Genomic DNA, 22,355 nt, shown 5'->3' on the forward strand with positions numbered 1-22,355 from the left:
TGTTGGAGATGATCTTAGCATCTTGAGGAAGGACCAAAGGAGAAATCTTACTAAGGGCTTGGATATGAGGGGAGAAGGAAGAGATGTTAACAGGGGAGTGCCCTTTCTGCCAAAAGGGAGCTCTTGCATAATGGGAAGGCGGGTGCAATTGGAAAACTGCTAGTCTGAGGCATCTCATTTTGTTTTTTTCTGCATCTACTTCACTACTTCCCAGAATAAATACCCAAGAAGTTTAGCTGGTGTGAAGTTGAAAGGGAGCAGAAACGTTTGATGTTGTATAATGCTTATACAAAGTATTACGAAGCATGTATGTCAAAGCCAAAAGGTAGGAAAACATGTACAAAATGCAAACAGGGAATGAAAGATGTCTTCGTGGTAGCAGCTTAAATACTATATTTGGTTTCTTTCAATTCTTTCAATTCAATTCTTAAAATATTGCATGGTGAACTGTGCAGATATTGAGATTGAACTGCACAGAAATAGGAGGAAAACTCTTTTCTTGTAGTATCCAACCAGTACGGATTTAGTGAAAAGGTAGAGAGACCTGGTGCTGTGCAGACACGCTAGCAGCTAGGAAACTGGAGAAATTTCAAGGTACAACTTGATCCAAAAATACCTGTAATTACTTAGACCAAAACAGTATGGCAGTATCACCTTGTGCTGTGTGTACATTAATGTTAATCACTTGATACCTTGTCAACTTTGTAAAAGGAAAATGGGTGAGATTGGAGAATGAAGACTATTAATGAAGAGCAGAGAGAGAGGCCCCAAATGCAGTGGCAGGAGCCCCCGCAGGGACATGAGCGATGGCCGGGCAGGCCAGGAGCTGAGAGCGGCAGGAGATGTGCAATTACTGGGCGATATCACGCACTGGTAATAGCTTGCAGCAACTTTCAAGACGAGGAGAACAGGTCTAGGCTGATTCACTTACAAAGCAGTTTTTTTCCTATGAGGAAGACGCGGTCCGTATCGATTTTCCCACTGTTGGGAAGGAGCAGCTGTTTTCAGTGCTTGTGCAAGTCGATCCGCAGGAGAAGATCTATGAAGGCACGTTTTTGAATGAGAGCATGATAAAAGCTGTCAGAAAAAGTGATGCCCTTTGAGGGGGGACATGGGAAGGGCTAGTGCTCCTGATAAGTGGTTTTGGATGCACAGTCCATTGCCCAGCGTTTTCGGGAGGGATGTGACAAGTGGCTGCATCTGTTGCTGGCCTGGTCTTTGTGAGTCAGTGCCCCAACTGCAGGAGAACAGCCACATAATGGCTGTTTTAATCTTGTTTTGGTTGGAGATAAAGTAGATGGAGATGTTTTTAGTGTATTAGACTCCTTTTCTACCTCTTAGTGGAAGCTTCATCTTTCTTTTGAGTCCAAGAGGTTTTTTCCTTGAGTGAAGGAGAGTCAAGGTCTGCGTTCAGAGGGACAGGAGCGCCTGCTCGCCAGTGCTGGGCACAGAGGCCAGCAACAGGGCATTTCGGGGGGATATTCCTGTGTTTCTTCCAGCTCCAGAGACTGACACCAGTAGTGCATTGACAACAGCAATTCCCAGAAAAAACAACAACAAACATGGGTACATGGGAATTTTACCATTCCTTGCCTGTTTCACGTGATTCCAGACTTTCGGATTATTTGCTCACAGGAAGATGCAAGTTGTCACCTTTTTCTCTGCCATCCAATTTTTGGACCCCCTTGACGCAGCCCGAGCCGATTATATGCGTGCTTAAAACCCGCCTCCGACGCTGGGAGGCGCAGAGCTGCTTAGCCTGTTTTGGAAGGCCTGTTTTGGAAGGCCTGTTTTGGAAGGCGTGTTTTTGGGAACGCGCTAGGCTTGCGCTAAGCAATGCCGTCCTGCTGCCTCGAAATTTGTTCTCTGGCCAGCCAGGCTGTAACGAGGGTCTCGGAGGAGGAGTGTTAAATTTAAGTAACACCGCAGTGCTGCAGGTTGGGCTCTAGGGGGTTCTCTTCAGCTACTTTGTTGTATCGTGCCGGGAGGTTGTTTCTTGGTTCTCAGCCAGAGGTGGAGTGAAACCCTGCGGCAATGTACAGAAATCGGGCGTCTGGTGCAGAGTCGCAGCAAAGCCAGGGTCTCCCCTCGCTAGCATGAGCTCACGCGGGGTGCAGGTAGCAGGTAGCTGGGCTGGGACACGCAGGTGCCAAAGGCAGAGCGACTCTGAGCCGGGCCCTGGGCTCCTGCCCCGTCTGCCTGGTGACAGTGCAGCTCCTCCTTGAGGGCAGAGCCTGCCCACAGTGCGCACAAGCAGGGCCCTTGGCTTTCCCCAGGGACGCGGAGGGCGGTGCAGCCATCGGCCCCTCTGCTCCGAGGGACCTGCTGCCGCCCTGGCAGGGGAGTGCCAAAAACGAAAATAAAACATCACATCATAGATCCGAATTCGGAGTTCATTAGGATCCTGAGGAGCCCTACTTTAAAGGAAAGAGTCTGGATTTAATAGATTTAATAGCAGAAAAGAATTGGCCTAGCTGAAGCCTCCAGGTGAAATGGGGAGTGTGGTCCTGGGTGACCGGCTGCAGCATGAACAGAATCAGCCCCTGCTTCGCCTCCTTCTGAGTGTCCCCTGGAGGTGGCTCAGCAAAGGGGCCAACGTGAAAACCACCCACAAAGAGAGCAGCCTCGGCAGAATAACCATGAGGCTGGGAAACTTGCTTTGAAAGACGCTTGAAGGAGACAAATAGACGGACGCAGGCATAAAGAGCACTGAAAATGACCTTAAGAGAACGATAAGTGCTCAAAAGTCAGGAAATGCCAGAGCTAGTTTGAGAGCCATTATAGCACAGCCGGTTTCTAAAATAGTACCCTATCTTCTGTCTTTTTGGTACAAATGAATAATATCTTTTTGTTTGCTATTAACACCGTGTTTTCAGTGATGCTTGAAGATGTGGAAGGATAAGCAGCACAGGAGACGTGACAGGAGCTTTCAATCCCTTAGCTGCAAGTTGGTTTTTATATAGCTAAACAAAAAGAAAAAGTGAAGTTGCATGTGGTCAAAGTGTGGAAGGCAGCAGCCTTGCTGAAACTGCCCCAGGACGCTGTGTGCCCCGAGTACTGCCTGCTTGGAGTCTGGTGGGCAGCTCCCAGCAGGAGCGTGCCTTCAGCGGGGCCTGGCTTTCAAAGGCAGAGAGGGGGAGCAAAGGCAGATTTCCCAAAGGCAAACATGGGCCTGATGCACTCGGTACCATCAAAGAAAAGGGAAGGAGCTTCCTGCTTCTCAGGAGTTTGCTGGTGAGGCTGGACAAGCCAAGCTGGGCCCAGAGCTGCGACTAGCCGGGCTGATGGCAGTGCAGGCGGCGCTGCTGGGCGGTGCGCGACGCCTCACGTATCTCCTCCTCTCTCCGCAGGTGCCCATGGACATGCCCGAGGCGCAGGCCGAGGCTGCCAAGGGCCGCTGCCTGCGCCGCACCGTGAGCGTCCCCTCCGAGGGCCAGTTTCCCGAATACCCGCCCGAGGGGGCTGCCAAGCTGGGTAAGTGCAGAGCGGTGGCACCTGCGCGCTTGCTGCGGCCGTCGCGTTTCTTTACGGGCCTTGGATTTGCAGGCACCGCCGTCCCAGTGCTCACAGCGAGTGGCGGCTGCGCGGCCCTGCGTGGCCTTGCAGCACGGGGGCTGTGGGACAGCGGCCTTGGCCAGGTGTTTCCGAGGCTCCTGGAGAGCAGGAAAGTGTGCAAGCACATCTGAGGCCATGGGCACCGCTCAGCAGACCTGCCCCGTCTGCCCATGGTTGAAGTGGTTCTGCGGTGCCGCTACCTGCGCCTCGCAGGGAGTCTCTCTGCAAGCGCCTTTGCCTCCTGGATCAGAACCAACACTCAGTAACGGATCTTGACTTTCTGCAAATCACCTTACACCCCTTCAGGGTGCAAATCCTAGAAGAACCAGCAAGATCCCTGCTGCTGTTGGTTTGATGGTGAAGTCTAGCAAGAGGAAGAGAAGTCATTAAAAATGGCACGCTCTGATGTGGAGGCTTGCTAAGTCTGGGTTTGGCTGATTCCTCGGGATTTATCCAACTTATTCTGAGTTAATTGCATGTAAGTCATTATGAGATGAAAGTACTGCGCAACTGAACCTAGAAGACCCCGCTCTAGTAGACAGTTAATTAACAGATTGTGACCGTAATGCTCATTTACTTACTCGCCAGCAGCAATACCTCTGTCTTCCTCGGCTGAGGGAGGCAGGATAGTTTGGAAGGAGGGAATTTTTGCTCGTTTGTTTTTTGTTTTCTGCATTAGAGGACAACTCTAATCTGTTTTAGTAGAGAAAACAGATAAACAGAGAAAACACCAAAATGCTTGGGGATGGACAGTGTAAACCGCTATTGACCTTGCTTGCCACGTGTCAGATGCAGCCTAAGCCATCATCTTGTTGTGTCATTTGAACAAATATTCGTTCTTGTTTGGAAATACACCCAAATTAAGAACATGCTTTACACCGTGTTATGGGCGAGCACCTATTTCAGGCACATCACGAATGAGGTGGACAAATTGTTATGTAACAGCCTGTCTGTGTTGGCAGGGGTATTATTTGCAACTTTGCAAGCTAGAAAATGTTTCATAATCGTGGAGATTTAAGTGTCTTTTCTATCATTTTTGTTCTTTTTCTGTAGCACATATATCCTTCATTTGTGCTTCCCTAAGCATCTGAATAGCTAGAAGTGCCCCGTTAAGATGTAACCTCGTGGCCTTCCCCATTTGTCGTGAACTGTAGCGCAGGCCGAGGTGCTGCTTGGGCCTGTGCATGGCTGTGTGTTCTGCAGTGGCTTCCACCTTGCAGCCTGCTGCGTGGTGACCAGAGCCTGTTAAAAACACACGAGAAGCACGTATCCACGTGGTCTTCTCCATCTGAGATCTCCACCTATGGTGAATATAGCTATGAACAAGGGCTGTAGCTGAAGGAAGGGGGTGAACAGTGGAAGGGAGAATAATGAAGCAATGCCTGTACTGCGAGGAAGGATGCGAGGAGGTGCGAAGCGAGGCTGGGCATCCTCCTCGGCCAGCGGCTCCCTTGTTCCCACACCCTGGTCCCAATCTGGGGATTCCTGCTGACGGGAAGAGGCAAAGTGATGAAGCCAAGGGTGGGAATAGCTGCATGTCAAGATGTAGAGTCAGAGGACAGACCAGTGGAGGAAACCACCGAGCATCTTTGTAAAGAGCAGGAGACAGATGGAGGCAGCCAGAACATACCACCAGCAGCACAGATAGCAGCTGGCCGAAAATAGCTTTGGAATGGACACCAGAGCTGAAAAGCTCAGCAGAGGCAGATAAAATATCCAGGAGAGAAATTGCTATGCCAAGCTGATAAGAGTATCTACCTTGTCCTGGGGAGGCATGTGCATAGCATGGCAACAGCAGGCATTGCATCTTGTGATGGTATCTGAAATTACTGCTTACAGATGAGCTTTTTGGAGCTGGCTCTAATACAGAGGTTAACACACAGCAATGGCATGTGGGAGTTTTTCCCTCTATGTAAGGTTGCAATACCTCCCTCTTTAAATTAAAAAGAAAAGGGAGGAGGAAGGAATCAGATGGTAGATTATTATTATTTTATCTGTAGCGCTACAGTTTTGTCTTACAGTATTCTTGGTGTTGGTTTTCCCAAGCCAACCTATTGGTGTCTCTGTGGGCAGCAGCACCTCGCGATTCTGCAGATCTTTGTGGCGTTCCTTGTGGCTGTGCTCATCCTTCCTAGGGCATGTGTGGGAGCTGCAGGCCTCGCCACGGGGCAGCACGCAGCCACGGCCTTCGCCGGGCTTCACCCTCATTCCTGCCTTCCTGCCCTTTCCAGCAGCGCTCCCAGCTCAGCTGTTCACGAGGCAGCTGCTGAACCACCCTGGTTTGCAGAGCCGGGGACTGAGATAGATACCAATTTCCACATACTTCAGTTCTGAACGCTGTAATTTGTGATGGCTCAGCAGCTGCTGGAGGAGCAGCTGAGCCAGCCCTTCTGTGCAGGCAGAAACCCTGCCCCGGAGCCTCAGGGGCAGGCAGAGAGGTACAACACAAGAAGTGACTTGTTTCCACAGTAAAAACTACAGAAGCATTTAAAAAGCACAACTGCAGGGGACACTCGCCATCCACTAGCTCGGGAGCTTGACCCCTGCTTGCAGGCAGGAGAGAAGTTGTTTCCTGTGTTGATATTCTTAATTCCCACCTGGGAGGTACATTGTGCACAGAGTTGGGTGACGGAGGTGGCTGGCTCCGTGTATATCCCATATATCCCATGGGATTTCCTTGGTGCATGACCTCTGTAACTGTAGTTCCACTTATCTGCAAGCAAATAGGCCAACTCTAAATGTCTCATTTATTTGCTAGGGATCCATCTTGGCAACATGTTTTTTTCCCAGAGGTGCTTCTATTCCTGAAAGCTGAAAGCATCGCTGTATTTTTTTCCTAGCATGTTACCCTCTTGCTTTCTTCTTTCCAACAGGACTTTCAGTGGGCTCATTCTCTTCCAATGTGTGATACGAGCCCCGAGGGCCAGCACCTGTATGGAATAGGCAAGGATAAGATGAAGAAATTCAAGCAATCCCTGCCTTGTACTTGCCTTTGTTTCCAATTCAGATCTTGCTGTTCTCTAATAGGTGTATTTTTGTTTTTTACTGTGAGATTGCATCCTTTATAAAAGATTATTATTTAAAATAGCATATTGGAATTAATCATTCATACAGCAAAAGTCTGATTCAAATTTCAACCATTCATACTATTTGACAGACTTAATAACACAGTTACTGCTTCATTTCCCAAAATAATCCTGTTTTCTTTTACTCTGCTTCCTTCCCACCACCTGCTCATACTAAATAATGAGAGTAGCTACAGAAAATATGTGACAGAAGTTTTGATTCTGGCATCTGGGTGCATCTTTGTTGGTGTAAAGAGGAGATTTTTTTGCCTACGTGCATCAAAATGTGTAAGGTGGGATTGAAAGTGAAGAAAAGGTTTTGTGCTTTTTAATCATGGTATCAATTATAAGAAAAGACTATTGTTAGGGAGAGATTTCTTTAGATTCTCTGATTCTTAGAAAGACTAGTGTGGCTGCAAACAGATTCCCTTTTTATGTTTGGAGATGAAGTCACCTGAGAAGAAAGTGCAGACTTGAACTTGTTGAAACAGCCCTGTTTTGTCTCTGTCTCCTTTCTGACTCTGCTGAGCACGAAAGCTCGTGAGAGAGGATTGCAAGTGAAAGCAGATGAAGCGGGAAGAAACTCCGTGCAGGTTTGCGTCCTGGCTTCACCTCGCGCCCAGAAGTCTTCTACCAGAGCCGCGGGCTCTAAATCATGGGGAAACGTCAGCTATGCCCTCTGCCCGTCCAAGTGCTAGCGTGCAGGTTATTGCCTTCACTGCTCTAATTGTACAGAACAAAATCACCATGGAAAGTTGATTAGGAGCTCTGGCTGTGCTCACTAGCATTGCTCTGGTCAGCAAAGCGTTGCAGCTTCTGCCCGCCACGCTGCGGCGTAGGTTGGTCTCCAGCACTGCGCGTTTGTGTATATTTGCAGCTATTTTTTAATCCAGATCATGGCCCGGCCTCATGGACAGCTGTGCCAGCACAACTAGGGCATGGTCTGTAGTACAAACGAGCAGAGGTGAGGTGAGCGGAGACAGCAACTAAAGGTAGTACCCTCTTCCCATTGCTCTGCTGCGATTTCATCCATGTAGCCCAGTGTTGCCATCTGAATGTGGAAACATCGGCCTTCCAGGCCCTGCTCCATGGTAAAGCCACAGCTGACGGGCCTCGAGGTGGGCAAGGTCCTGCTCCAGGTGGGAAACTGGGCTCAATGACCTCTGGAGGTTCCTTCTGCCCAGAGTCTCTGTAGCTGTCCTTGATATCTCTGGGGGATTGAGATGAGATTTTAAGCTTCACACCTCACATTTAACTTCTTGATTCCTTGCTTTAGTTGCACAAGTAAAAGAATTTCTGTATAGTCTTCACCTTCCTTGCACTTTTCTTTTTATTCTTTTTTAAGTGAAAATTCCTTTGAATTCAGAAAACTCTCAAATCCAGCAAAGAGGGCAAGAAGTGACTTAAAACCTGTTTTGGTGCCAGATCCAACATACTGCATGGCTATCAGGTGACAAGTTAGCTGTGCAGAAATCCTGCCCCCATACTGTTTTAAAAGGTAATGTCCAGAGGCTTGGAAATGGAGCAAGCAGCAGAGGATTGGTTAAATAACAGCTAGTTTCACTGCTGCCTGGAATGTGCCTTTTAGAGCAATTTCTGCAAGCTGCAGCTGAGCCTCTCTAGGTGGGGATGATTGCACTGAGAAAATGCACAGTTACCTCTTCCTTCAGGTAAAAACTTGGCAGGAGGAGAGCAGTCATTAACAAAAAGGTTTCTAGGGTTGTCTCAATAACTGCTGTTTCTAAGCCGCGCTGGTGTTGGCAGCTGAAGCGATCAAAGCTGAGATTCGCTTCCTGTGTATTCCAGGTGGAGGGAATATTGGTGATGAAGCAATAAATAGGTTTGCTGCGTGCACAGCACGTCATAACAGTCCTTGGGCAGCTTGCTCTGGGAGGATTGCCTGGAAAAGGGATATTTTCATGGGAGGGAAGAAGAGATGCTGCCTGCGACCTGGTGAGTGAAAGGGTCTGCAGCGCACCAGTGTCTGCGCATCCAGCAAACGCTGCTTAAGAAATGGGGAAGCTTCTGAAAAGGTGGGTTTGTGCTAGCTCCGAGCCGTGCGCTGAAGAGGGGTCTTGTCCATCACCTCCTGCTGCCCAGCTTCACGTACGAGCAGATACTCTTTGCAAGGATGAGCAGGGGCTCCTGTGAGCCCTGTGCACGAGCGGCAAGCAGCGAGGCCTTTGGGCTGAGCCTTTGGGTTGCGCGTGTGTGTGTACGTACACATCCGTACCCGCGTCTCGGATTCAGGGATCAGATGAGCTGCCTTTATTTGCCTGCAGCTCTCGGGCTTTGGCAGATTTGGGCTTGCACAAGCGTGTTCGTGTATGCAGGCACCCATGTGCATAGGAGAGAGATCCACCTTCGCCTTTGCACAGACCCAGGAGTCTAAAAGACCTGATGTGTTACTGCCTGTTGGCTTTTTCTTTTAAAGTAGCCTCTTCCAAGACCAGTGTGAGTGTATTGAGTGATTTTTTTTTCCTTTCTGCTAAACACTGTTTGTCCTTTTTTTGCCTGTTTAAATCTTGAGTATTGAATCCCCATCTCCTTGTACCTTTTGGATATGATCAGTAACAGGGATTATATATTACACGGAGATAACTGAAGTTTCAAATCTTGTGTCTGTCTTTAGAAGATGTCATTTGGCCGTGGCGTTTCTATCCTGAAATGCAAATATGTGCAAATGGTGAGAAGCACTTCAAAAATCTCTTGCTGCTTTGGGGCAGCATCAAAAAATGGATGAACTGCACTGGCAAACACCTACTGTGTGAGAAATGTCCTGCAATCTTCAGCAGTCGCAAACAAGGTTAAGAAACTTTAAGAAAAGCCCCAAAGTAATCTGATATTTGCACTATGTACAGTGCAATTCGCCTGCTTGGGGAGGATGAAGCATTTCGGCAACCCTACTTGAAATTAAGACTGACTCCAGGGAGGCTAGATATTTCAGACAGGACGCCTGGATCACAGTGACACCCCCCTGGGCAACTGGAGTTATTTGTGTACAGAAACGTGCCAAGCCACTATCTTCTGCTTCTTGCATAACCCGAGCAAAGCCAAAGGATTTGGGTTTTGTTCTAAATGCTGCTGAAACTTTGTTCTCTTGGACCCGGATCATCTTTACTGAAAGCCAAGTTTCACCATGAAGCAAATGTTATCAGTTTAAATCTTAAGCCTTTTTAGAGTGGGGATTAAAAGGGGAATGAACATGTAATCTTAACTCTCTACTATGGACGGCTAATCCATTAGGCTTTTTTCTTGGAAATGTGTCGCATCCCTCCCTCCTCTTTTGAGCGCACGCAAGGAATTGCTTCAGAAGATTCTGCAGTTTTGTTACATGAGCATAAAGAGGAACTTATAACATTGTGTGTTCTGCCATGAGCTCTCACAAAGAAGAGGGAGCTCTTTGACCCTTTGGGGGGCAGCTTTGAATACCATACTCTGATCGAAGCCTGGTTTGGTATGAAGAAAGCTGGGGTTTTTTCTTAGCTATCTTGAAACAGTGACAACAAAAACAACAGGAAAAAAGTGTGTGGTGTTACAAGTTCTTCCATCTCTGCCACGTTCAGATGTTTCTGCAGTCTTTTTATGGTCCAGATTTCAAAACAGAACACATGCATGGACAGAATGCTTGGTAGGCAAGCATGTATGAAAAGGGGACCAGACGTGGAGGACTTGTGGAGGGACTGCTCAAGCTCTGCGTCAGGGAGCAGGAAAGTAGATCTGGCTTTAATAAGTGCACTGTGTTGCATGGAAAACCATCAATGTCTCTGATGAAGCCTGGAAAATGGGACTGCTGCTGCTGTGTTTTTCCCTTGACTATTTGATGCCTCTGGGAGGCTTGGAGCCTCCTTTTCTACTCTTATACTCACCCTGGCATGCTCTTCCTCCCTGAAATGGGGCTTCAGTCTTCCTCGTGGTAAGTGAATATGGCCAAGCAGCACAGGTCAGCGTGGAACAGCTCAGAGAGGACGGCAGAGCTTGCTGGGAAGCCGCAAAGGGCAAGAAATCCATCGTGAGTTCAGTATGTGATTTTTCCGTGCAAGGCCTCAGGAGATGTGTTTTCCATCACACAGCAACCGCGCTTACTTACGTAGCACTTCACATCTTCAAAACACTCTGAACGCGAGCTAATTAATCTCTGCGATGCCTCTGGGAAGTAGGCAAGGGAAATTAAAAAAGAAAATAAAAGCAGCAGAGTTTTCCGTGCTTCCTGTGATAGCTTGGGTTATTTACACTTCACTGAGGCAGTGACAAACCTGCTGTCGGGTAACTACTCTTCAGTAGCTTGTGATTATGAGGCGGCTTAGATGTTAAATTAGACTTATTCGGGCCAATATTGGGTATTTTCCTAACCTGCTGCCCTTCTCGTAACTGATGGCTCTTTCACGGCACAAGGGGAGGGAAGAATTATAGTTGTGATTATATCTGCGAAACGGACAAAAATGTTTCGGCAGCACAGCAGAGAGATAATTTACTTAGAAGAAAAATAATCAAGCCTCAGAGGAAAAGCAGGCTATTGAACTCCTCTGGAGTTCATCATAAACTCTCCTAACAGGCACCTCGGTGTCGCGGCCAAATCCCTGATTCCCAACAGAAGCTGGGAGATGGAAAGGACTCTGTGCCCCAGCAGTGATTATTGACCATTAAGATGCAACTCGGTGTCCACTAAAGTGCTTTTGGCTACAGACTAATAACTCTTGATGTGTATTTGAGGCTGCTTTATCTGGTGCATTACCCAGGGAAGATCGGGAGCGTTTCTTCTACCTTTTTGTCTCAGGTGGACCTGCAAACACTTGCTTGACTAGCAGCTCTTCTTCTCCACCCCACGAAGAGTTGCAGGTGGTTTAGATGAGGATCACACCAGTGAGAACACTGGAAGTTCATGGGACTTTCTCCTCACAGTCTCTTCTCACTGCTAGGTGCCATGTCTGGCACTAAAGCATAGGCAGAAAGTCTGTAGCTCTGGTCACCAAGCTGGCTGACCCGGAGGTGACACGCCAAGTAGTCTGCGGTGCTTTGCTTTGCTGGCAGCATCATCATCCTTTGGCTCCAGGTGACATTGGGGGATGTTTCCTTTGGGCAGAATGACAGGGATATAGCGACCCAAGGGTGGGAAACCCTGATGGAGCTTCCTCAGGCTGCTCTCTGTGGGCTCGCTTTTGATTGCTGCTCTGGTTTTGCTTTGGCACTGTGGACCAACCACCAGCAAACAGGAAGGATTTCAGGAAGTTTGGAGTATTTGTGCTGTTTTGGAGCTGATTCTGTGGCAGGAGATTTTAGGGACTCTGAATTGTGGAAGATACTTTTTATTCCTGCTAGTGGTGAAGTGTGCTGAGGAGCCAAAGTTATTTGCCGTTCCTGAAGTAGGCATATAGGGAAAATGCTGCTGTTTTCTGTGCTGTTGGCAGTCGGGAATTTTATGGAAAGAGGAAGACCTACACCGAGATACTTTTATTGTATTGCATTGCTTCTTTCTATCCTCCCTTTGGAGGAAAGGTGATCAATATATGGCCCCATGAAATATGAATTCAGTATATTTAGCTAATGAAGAAGCTCTTCTCAGCACACAATACAGTAAATATTACCAATATAAGTGTGTTTGGATTCTCAGTACTCTAATTCTGCTAGAAAACCTAATGATGTTTCTTAGCTTACATGATTTGTGAATTATTTGCACAAGGCTATTTATTGGTATTGGAATTTTGCTAAATGCAGAAAACAACTGGTTTTTAGAATTTAAATCAAGCTATCTGAAACATTGGGGATATATTAGGAGAAGTTTATTAAAATGTTTACCAGTGATTTCCCTCTGCTCATTATTTGGCATTTTTAAAGTCTTTTGCTAGCATAATGTTCCAATAAATGCTCTCTGTTTAAACAGGTCAAATAGATCATGGCGTGGATAGACCTTAACTGAAGCTAACCTCTCATTTAATTTTTAAAACGAACGGATTTGTGTTTAAAACATAGTTTAAAAACAATAAAATCTTACTTATTTGACCCCTGGTACCTTTGCTGGGCTGTTGTCAATAGCCTTCTGTCACAGCAACTTGCGGAGGGAGAAGCCCTCACTGTTCACGGTAGCTTCCCCGCTTCCAAAAGTGGCTCAGGCAGGTACCTCAGAAGGAAGCAAGGAAGTTTTCCTTTCGATTTTGGTGGCCACCTCCTGTTTCTGTTGCACCAGGCCCTTCATTGTTTGCCCTGGGGCAAACAGGAGGTGACATTTGCCAGAGGCTGGTTGTAGGAACAGGCTTGTGGCCATTTACCGGAGGTCACCTTACTGGAGGGTTGCCGTCAGCTCTAAGCGGTGTCCAAGTCTTTTGGGCAGAATCATTATTCCAAGACTTTGCAAGCTGCATTTCAAGAAATTGAATAGTTTCTAGAATATTTCCTAATCTTCTTGCAGTTTGGTGCAGTTTTTTTTTTTTTTCTTAACTGCTTTCTAATTTTCTCTCTCTGTTTCTGAGTGCTCAGGAGATACATTTCCTTGATGTTAAGTCAGAAGCTCCTGTGGTATTTCAGGAATCAGGGAGTGTGGGGGCTTGCGTTTGTTTTTTGGTTATTTTTTTTCCTGGGTCGCTACAATAAGTTTTAGGGAAGATAAAAGTAGATGCCAGGCCTGAAACTACCAGGTCCTTAGAAACTGCTCATCTGGAACAAACAGGCAGTTTATGGCCTGAGCTGGAACCAAATCAACTCATCTGTTCGAACTTGATTGAAAAATAGAAGACTATCATGTGAATGATGAGAAATGGGGGGGGGGGGGGGAAGGGGGGGGAAATCGGAATGTGGGAACAGAAACCAGAAATGCAATCAGGCCAACTCAGAAAAGCCCCTAGGAACGCCAGAAGCCTTTGAAGCGGGATGCGCGCCGGCTCTGCTGTGCCAGGCCTTCGTTTCGCGGCTTTCCGCGGCGCGCGGCAGGTCCCGGGGGCGGCTGGCTCGGCAGCGATGCTGCGCCGTGCTCGGCACAGCGGGGAGGGAAGCACTCCCGCCGGTACCCAGTGCCTGCGCAGGGGGTGGAGATGGCTGGCACGGGCAGGGAAGGCTGGTTTTTGTTTTGTGGTGTTCTCCTCTTTTGCCCCTGACCTGCTGCTGGGCCCTGCGCGTAGGCCAGTGCCCAGCCTGGGAGGGAGAGGGCGCAGTCGCAATTCCTCCATCCTCGGCACGGGGCAGGAGGAGGAGAGGCCCGAAGCGGCACAGAGTCCTGCCACAAGCTGCAGTAAAAGTGAGGTGCTGAGCTCAATCGTGTCCCTGCTTGGCACGCGCGCAGGGCCCCGTGGAGCTGCCGCCCCAGCAGCTTCACCTCACAGCCGTGCCGCAGCTTCCCGCACTCCGGCCTGTGGCAAAGCGCCCCCAGGGCGCGCAGCTGGTTTCACTGCGCCCTCGTAGAGAGCAGCTTTTCCCTTTCAACTCCCAATCAATGCTGTGCCTGGGAGCCGGGCTCTGGGCACGGCGCTAAAACAAGCGGTGGAAGAGGGGAGGGAAAAACCTCCTGGCATTGGACTCTGTTTCACTTCCAGCAGCCAGAAATCATGATATGAGTTTAAAAAAAAAAAAGGAAAAGAGAGAAACTTCAGGATGCAGAGAGAAAAACGCCGATTGCTTCTCCAAGTGAGGCAGGGCTCTGTGCTCGCGCGCGGTTGTGGCGTGTAGAAATGCCTGCACTGGGAGCGTCCCCAAAGGAAGCTCCAGGGACTGCCTTCGAGCCGCCCCCGGGGAGACGCAGCCCGCCGTGCTGCCGCCAAGCTCATTCCTTCGCCTTTGCCACGCGCGCGCAGCGGCTGCGGGCTGCAGAGCTGCCCTCAGTGCGGCGTGGGGCGCAGCGGCTCCCAGACGTGGCGTCAGCCTCCCCCGCGCCCCCTTGGCGCGCGGCGGCCCAGGCGCTGCCTCCCGCTCGCCAGGCGGCGGCCGCTCCGGAGCCCGGCAGCGCTGCCGGGATCATGGTAGAGGCGGCGGCGGCGGCGTGGGATGCAGGGTTCAGGTAAGGGGCCGCGGAGGGGCCTTGCTGGCGGCAGCGCCTGCGAGGAACGCTTTCCTTAACGCGAAAGGGGGGGGTCTGGGACGCCAGGTTTGCTTTTCTTTCCCCATTTTTTCCCTTGTTGCACGTGCCTTACTGCTGGTTTCTGCAGCTCTGGATGCCGGTGGGTTTTGGGGAGCATTTTTTGGTAAATGCCTTCCAGCTCGCTCGTCCCGGCGCGCAGAGGAGAAATGCGCAAGGACTTTTGCTTTGCCCTTTTTTTTTTTTTTTTTTTCCTGATTTGGCTCTTAAAGTTGACAAACTCGTTCGGCGCTCCTCAGAGCGCTACGTGTGCTTCTCCTCCCTCTCCCTTAAGCCCTGCTTGCCCGTGCGGCCGCCGCGCTCCCGGGGACTTGGCCGGCTGCGCTTGCGCCCAGAGCTGGCCCGGGCGGCCGGTAGGCGGCTCGTCAAAGCCAGAGGGTTTGCGCATCACCTTACCAAAGCTGCTGCCTCTCTAACAGCTTTTGTTTTAGCATGGTGCCAAGCTGGGAAGTGTGGAAATCTAGAGTCTTTTGATGCACTTGGATGTTTTTCAGTAGCTACAGAAGCAGTAAATGGGGTCTAAGGACTCCAGGAATGGAAACTCTGGCATTCGCTTTTTTCTGCCTTGGGAACAGTAGTAGGTGCTCATAGTGAAGTCTTTCCCTTCCTCACCTGGTGACCAGGGAGTCCCCTGCTTTGCTAGCTTGGAGACCCTCTTCCTGGCGAGGTTGTCTGGCAGCTGCTATCAAACTGCATATTGGAATATGAAAACTTTCTGCATTAGCTTTTGGGGACAAAAGAGTTCCTTTCACAAACGTCCAGCAAGCTGATCAGGCAAGTTTGCAGTGACGCAACCCCGGTCCTGTCCAGGTTTCGTTTAGGAGATGCTGGGGTGGTCACCGAGAGGTGCCGTTTAGCATTTACCACCCCCTCCAGGGCTTTTCCATTCAAGTGGGGTGGAAAAGGAGAAAGCCGTGGGTCGAGCAGCACTATGGAGCCACGGCCGGCAGGCGGGAGCAGCAGCTCCTCGTCCCGCGCATCCTTCGCGCTGCCCCTCACTTGGTCGGACGCTCTGAGGAGGTGGGTGGGGAGGGGAAAGCCACCCTGTTCTGGTGAATGCTTGAGATAACTCATGTCAAAAGGATCTGTCATGGCTCTGTAAAGCTCATGGGAATGAAGCAGCCTCATTATTTGGCTGTGTGCGGGAGGCAGGGGGTTCTGTTATACCAACGCTTGCCCCGCTCGGTGCCTTTTACTGGGATCTGGGAGCGAGTTTCTCACCAGCTGCTGTTTGAATAGACACTGAAGTCAAAAGAGTTATGGGAAGCAGCAAAGTACAACTTGTGGATGGTGTGTGTAAGAGGCTTGTTAGCATCAAGAAACGGATGTGTTTTCTAGCATGTAGAGGTAGGTGCTTTTTGAAACGGGAGTGCTCTCTTTTACCTCGTTTGCTTGGCTAATTGGTATCAGTCAGCACAGGTGTTCTTGTGGAGAGCTGCTAATGGTGGGATTTGAAACTGGGCCAGTGGCAGAAAGGGACCTAGCGATCCCCTTCCACTTAATTTCCGATATAAATGGGCCACTGCTTCAGGAAGGCAGTAGAGGAACTGCATGAGAAGTGAGTGGGCAGCCGTGCCGCGCGCGCTCCGGTGGGGCTGCAGTGCAGCGCTGCAGGTTGGACCACAAGCGGCACGGCAGCGGCAGCGCCAACGCGGGGCGTCCAGCCGCGTGAACCCTGCTGCCTTTCCCGCCCTCAGCTCCAGTGCTTGAAAGACCCTGGAGCTTTGGCAGTTGTCTTATTTTGGGGAGACAGACCCAGCTTTCCTGTAAACACAGGTGGAACGAGGACGGGAGAGGGAGCCTGAGGGGCTGATTGAAAGGCCTGTGTAAATACATAGATTTTTGAGTCTGTGCCAGTCCTGCAACAGGGCGGGAAGAGTTCAGGTGCCACCCAGTGATGCTGGCAAAGCCCTTGGGGCTCTTGACGTGTCAAAGGAGCAAGCGGTGAGCTCGGCATGGAGTCAAGCTACCCCTTGGCGCAGCGCCATCCGCCGCACTCCGCTCGGCTTGCACGGCAAACAAAGCCAGGCTGCGCATGGGAGTCGGGAGCCGACGTGGTGGGAGCAGGCGATCCCGAGGCCGGGCGATCCCGAGGCCGGGTGGCACGGCCATCCCTGCGCGATCTTGTGCGCCTTCGGCCGGGAAACACGGCGCAGCCAGGCGCCGAACGCCTCCCAAGACACTCCGAAACCAGCTGCGCGCGTCACGCCCTGGTGCCACCAAAGCGCTGCAGACTGAGCAAGCGATAACACGTGTTCACACCTCTCTCGGCAAGGCCTCGCTTTTTCAAAAGAAGGCTTTTCGGGAGAAGTTTCTAAGGCATGAGGTCGGCGCCGTGCGGCGCAGGGGACGAGGCCGTGGCCACCTGCACAGCGGTAGTGCCCGCTCGGCGCCCCGCTGGCTCCCTGGCCGGGAGCCAGCCCAAGGTTGGCTCTGCGCTTCTTCCTTCCCACGGCTTTCCAGCGTGTTTTCTGATAAATCAGTCATATGTTCATTTGTCTTTCTAACAAGGCCCCTTTATAGTGATTTAGAACGGTTAAAATCCCAAGGGACTTGAAGATCATGTGTAAAAATGTGGGGCTGTGCCTGAGCTGGTCGAGCAAAATCTCTTGTTCATAAAAGCACCATAAGCTGTTGGCTTTTTTTCTGTTTGTTTGTTTGTTTCTTAATTTTACTTCTAGTGTTAAGAGTATATATACAGTTTTTACTAAAGCTAGTCCAAAAATCTCTTTTTAACAATAAAAAAAGGCTCACAAATCAAGCTTTCGCTTTCACAGTGTGACTGAGCAAGGGGTCCCTTGTTGATGTTTGTGGCTGGCAAATCTAGAAGCGTTTGGAGGGGGGAGGTTGTGTTTGTATTTATTATTTATTTTATTGCAACAGTTCAGTATTTTCAGGATGTTTTGAGTTTCTTCTTCCTTTTAAATGTCCTGGGTTTTGTTGGAGGCGAAGAATGCAGGTGTTCTTCATAAACACATTCCTGGGAAAAAAGTCATGGCGTGAATGCTGGCATTGGAAATTAAATAATCTTTCTATACTAGCTGTTAAATATATAGCCGGATGTATCATACTTTAATACAAGATGTCTGTTTACATGAGACATATGGCTCACAGTTTGCGAAGACTCTGCGGGGCAGGTGGCTGTAAATAATGTCCTAGCCCTAATTTGGAGCTAAATTAGCTTAGTGTTTTCAGAGTAGTCATTAATAGGTGCTTGCCAACCCCGTATACTGCTAGCAGCACAATCCAGCTGAATCCCTCAGCCGTCCGAAGGGTACCTGGGATTGGCTTCGGTGCAAAAGCAGTAACTAAGTAAATGTGGAAAGGAAAAAAAATTACATGGTTGCTTCACCTGCTAAGTTATGGAAACTTAACTGGTGTTTTCTCACCAGTAGCAATATTCCCACATGGACAGGGGGAGCAGGGTGGTTTGACCTGCAGGAGTGCAGCTTTCCTATTGCTAGTTTTTCCAGTTCTTGGAACTGACTTGTTTAGGGTTAACATGCCCAAGAAGCAAAAGCACAACAATTTGCTTGTTCCTGAGCTACAATGGCATTTTTTTAGGTTAGTTTGAGGTTGCAGTCGTCTTTCTTGATGCACACACGCAGTGTGATGGTTCTGTGGTGTCTCACGTGTCTGTCTGATTCTAGGTTGATCCTCAGCTCATGTTTGACTCCTGGGCTTCCTGTTCCCCTCCAGCATCTCAGCATTAATGAGTATGTCCAGCAGAAAAATAGTACAGGGGTGAATAGTCTTAGACATGGCAACACTGCATCTTGTGGGCAGGTACAGTCAGCGGCATCAAGGTTTCATCTCCAGCCTTAGAACTTTGCAGCCTTGCCCCAGTATTGCCAGGAGAATGCCATCCTGGGATCCAGGGCAGGGGATCTAAAAAAATCCAGCCCTGTTTTTGCCATATTAGCATCCTCAGTAGCAACAAAGGGTAGCAAAATATGATGAAAAAGTCCATGTCTTGTTTTAAAAGTAGTTTAAAATAAAGCTCCTTAGTGGAGTTGCTTCATGTCTTTGACAGCTTTTTTTCTTAACCTGTAAAGCTCGTCTATGATAGTAAGATATTGCTGGCTCAAAATAGTTGATGTGCAGCCAAGAAACACAGTGAAATGTGGGTCTCTTAAGACATGGCTTGCTATTAAGGAGAAGGCTTTGGAGCATTGGTTGGACCCGTTCAGGAGGCAGGCACCGTCCCTGTGCATCGCAAGCTCATCCCGGGTGCCTTTGCTAAGTGCGGGGAGGGTAAGAAGGTGACCAGGAGCAGGCAGCATGGATTCAGCAGGAGGAAAGCTTAAATCATCCGTGAGCAAAGCGTTTATGACGCCTTTTACGATGGGTTGAGTGCCAGGTGGAGGAGGGATCTTCTGCATCTAGAACTGGCATTTTTGGTCATCTGGCAAAGTCGCTTTTGAAGCTTGCGTGTTCTGTGCTGTGCCTTGGAATAGCATGGGAAATTAATTATTAATGCCTGGCATTTTTCCTCATGCAAAATGACTCAATTAATTTCTCCTGTTTCCTAATGGAGCAGAGTAGAGGTGGGGAGCGCTGCCTGCTGCGTGCGACATGGATCCGGGAGCTGGGCAAGCAGAGGCTTCGCGTTTCTCCGACCGTAAGCAGTGATGCAGCCTCGGGAAAGCTGCTCTGTACATCTGCCTTCCACCTCGGTGGAAAGAAATATCACCTGCTGTCTTACACATGGGCTCCAGGAAGTTCCATTTCCTGAAATTCCTGGAGCCCGTGTGTGTCCGTGAGGCTTCGCTGGGCGACGATGGCAATTTTTAAATCTGTGACATGGCAAAGCTACCTAAGCTTTGTGGCTTCAGCATCATAGCTGGAGGAGGGTGGCATTCCTGACAACTGAAGAGGGAGCAGAAGCTCATTCACTGATGGCAGTATAAAGACTTGGGAATGTATACACGTTCTAGCTTACTAGCTTATGTAAGAGGTTCCAAAGCATAAGGGTTTGGTTTAATTTTCATCACTTTCTGAAATTTTCTGTCCCCTTCTGCCCTTGGAAAACAGTTTAAAGAAGCTCTTCAATATTTTGCCCTGCTATTCAATATTAGCAGCCCGTGGTAATTTTGGAAAACACTACTCTGTCAAGGCAGAGATTAGCTTCCTGTAAATATATATTTTCTTATTTATTATTTTACTAATTTCCCCGCCCTTTCTATCTCTTTAGTTTTCAATGAAGGACACTATCCATCTGACATTTTGCATAGTTTCTCTCTGGTCAGTAGGCCAATTTGGATGTCTATTTGCATGGATTCAGCAAACCTTTTCTCCACACTAGATCTCACAGCGTGTTTTGAATATTCCCCGCTTGCTTATTTGCAGCTTATCTCCAACACTGCTTGTCCTGGAAAATTCAGGTGGGTTTGGGGGGCGATTTTTGAGAAGCTCTAAAGCACCAGAGCCGTGTGAAGGTGGAGAAGGACATATTTAAGAAGCTATTCACTGCCTGCCTTGTGTCTGTGGCAAGCTTTAAAGGGAGACCAGCTTCCCTGCTGCAGTGCTCAAGGAGGTTTTGTCTGGTTTTTTTTGCCCGGTGAGAGGTTTCAGAATTCAGTGCTATGGAGGAGTTTCGTTTATTCTTTTTTTAAAGGAGTGATAGCAAGCAGACATTTGCAGAGGAAGGAAAAAGAGATGCGATTCCTGGTACCAGGGTTCGATAAGGGGAGCATAAAGCGTCCGAATGTCGAGCGATGCCCAGTGGTTGGGGGCTGCGGCCAGATAAATTCCTTCTTGGAAGCGAGGAGCCAGCAGCTACCCACGAGCACTGCTAACCATGGGACAGCTTCCCCAGGGACCAGGCTGGCTCCTTTTGTCTTTAGAGTGTCTGGGAAAATTGCCTTTTTTTCTTTTTTGATATTGTTACATGCCAGTGGTTATTCTGCATTTAAAAGAAGCTCCAAATTTTCAGAATTTTCTTCCAGTGGCAGAGTTTTTATGACTTCTTTTCCCTCAAGAATGTCTCCGCTCGCTCTCTCCTGACACACGTCTCGTGTCTCTGGCCGCAGCACCCTCCAGGCCGCTCTCTGCTGTTAAACCACACCAAAAGAGGTAAATAGCAGGGAACGATTTGGGCAGGCTCTTTTTTCTCCTCGTGGGTTTTCCCGGGAATGTTAATGCCATGCTAAGCAGGAGAATGAGAGGTCTGCATATGAAAACCCTTATGCCAGCTCTTTCCTCGCCCAGTTTTTCACATTCTCGTGTTGCAGAACGTGCCAGGAAGCCAGGCTCACGTTGGGTACATGTCCCCTGTTGGCAGGGAGCCGTGATGCAGTGAAAGGGATGAAGGATTCGGGATCATGATGCAAGGGGAGGGGGCAAGTGCCTCAGCCTTGGTTTGCCTGGAGCGTGTGATAATGCTGGGAATGAGACCAGTTCCAATGGCAGGACACCCCGGTGGCTTAGGGCACCATTCCCGGAAAGCTCCAAGGAGCAGGTGGGATTTCTGTTTCATGTCGGCCAACCAGGTGGATGCAAATAGCTCCCTAATCCGATCTCTAAAGAATTCCCTCTAATTCCTTTCTCATTCCGAGTAGATTGACGTCACTGGTTTGCATGGTCTTAACTTGAAGATGATGCTATATTTTAATCCTTCTCTTTGGGGAAGGGGGGACTTTTTCCGTGTGAATAAGAGAATTGCCGGGCTGCCGTTCCCTCCCTGGGCGTCTGCCCCGTGTTCCCTCGTTAATGGTGGGTGCCGGTAGCACCTGCCCCGCTCGGCTGCGCAGCGTCCCTGCGGGCTCCATGCAGCCGGGCCCTGTGCTCGCTCCGCTCGCGCCACCGCGTGCGACGGTGGCGTGTTAAATCTGAGCAGGAGCTCGGCAAATTCTGCTTCCCAGGAAACGCATTTTCCTGCGCTCGCGAGAGCATTTCTGGCCGAGGATCAGATGCTTCTGATGGAATTGAAGCAGAGGAAGCCCCATTAGGCGCTGCCGGGCTCGGCTTCTGGACACGCACGCCATGGTTTATCTGCCTTCCAGCAGAAACCACTTGCTTTGAATATCTGATCTATAGTTCAGCTTTAAAGCGCTTTGCAGTTCCTGCAGGTATTAAACAGCACTCGTGCACAGCAGCTGCTTTGTGTTTCCCTTTGGGCTGGTGCTTTGTCCAGATGTTCTTGTTTGGTCATCTTCTTTCCATGATTTTTTCTGTGTTTCGGATTGTCCTCAGAATTTGCTTGGTTTCGAGAGCTTTGGGTTGTGCCCAACGGGAGCAAGGATGAGGGTGCACACGTGTCGGGCCCCGCTGCTGCTCTTGGGGCTGCTTGTTGGCCTTTTTTTCCCCCGTTTCCATGTTGTTCCACAAGGAAGCCTCATCCTCAGGATGTTCCTGTCCGTGGCTTTTCCTTTTGTCTTTGAGGCTGAGGACTCCTGGGGGCCCCTGTGTCTGTGCAGTGACCAGAGGGTGTTTGCTGCCCACTTCTGGGCCCAGCTTGATGGCCCTTCTCCTTAGCCAGGGTCCCAAGCTGAAGCACGGGGTACTCAGCCGGGTCCCCTGTCCCGAGAAGCATGGCGTCTGCTTGGAAAACCCCAGCTCCGTGGACTTGGAGAGCTCCTCAGCATCTCTTCTGGTCTCTGCTCCCCTTACCTAGTTGTCTCAGTCGACGCTGAAGAATTAGCACAGCAAATTTCAGTTTTCTCCGCTAAGCC

The 22,355-nt window shown here is 49.4% G+C and overlaps 1 protein-coding gene across 1 annotated transcript in view; it reads left to right on the top strand.

The window, feature by feature from the left end:
* The window catches only part of RASAL2 (RAS protein activator like 2), a 119,254-nt gene that overhangs the window by 57,453 nt on the left and 39,446 nt on the right, over positions 1-22,355 (top strand). The window contains exon 3 of the mRNA XM_088524890.1: positions 3,351-3,474. Within this exon, the coding sequence (XP_088381016.1) occupies positions 3,351-3,474 (124 nt within the window). The remainder of the gene's footprint in view (positions 1-3,350; positions 3,475-22,355) is intronic.

This window comes from Tinamus guttatus, unplaced genomic scaffold, assembly GCF_059628265.1.
Source record: "Tinamus guttatus ecotype Peru unplaced genomic scaffold, ASM5962826v1 Tinamus_guttatus_pri_ptg000215l, whole genome shotgun sequence".
NCBI classification, from domain to species: domain Eukaryota; kingdom Metazoa; phylum Chordata; class Aves; order Tinamiformes; family Tinamidae; genus Tinamus; species Tinamus guttatus.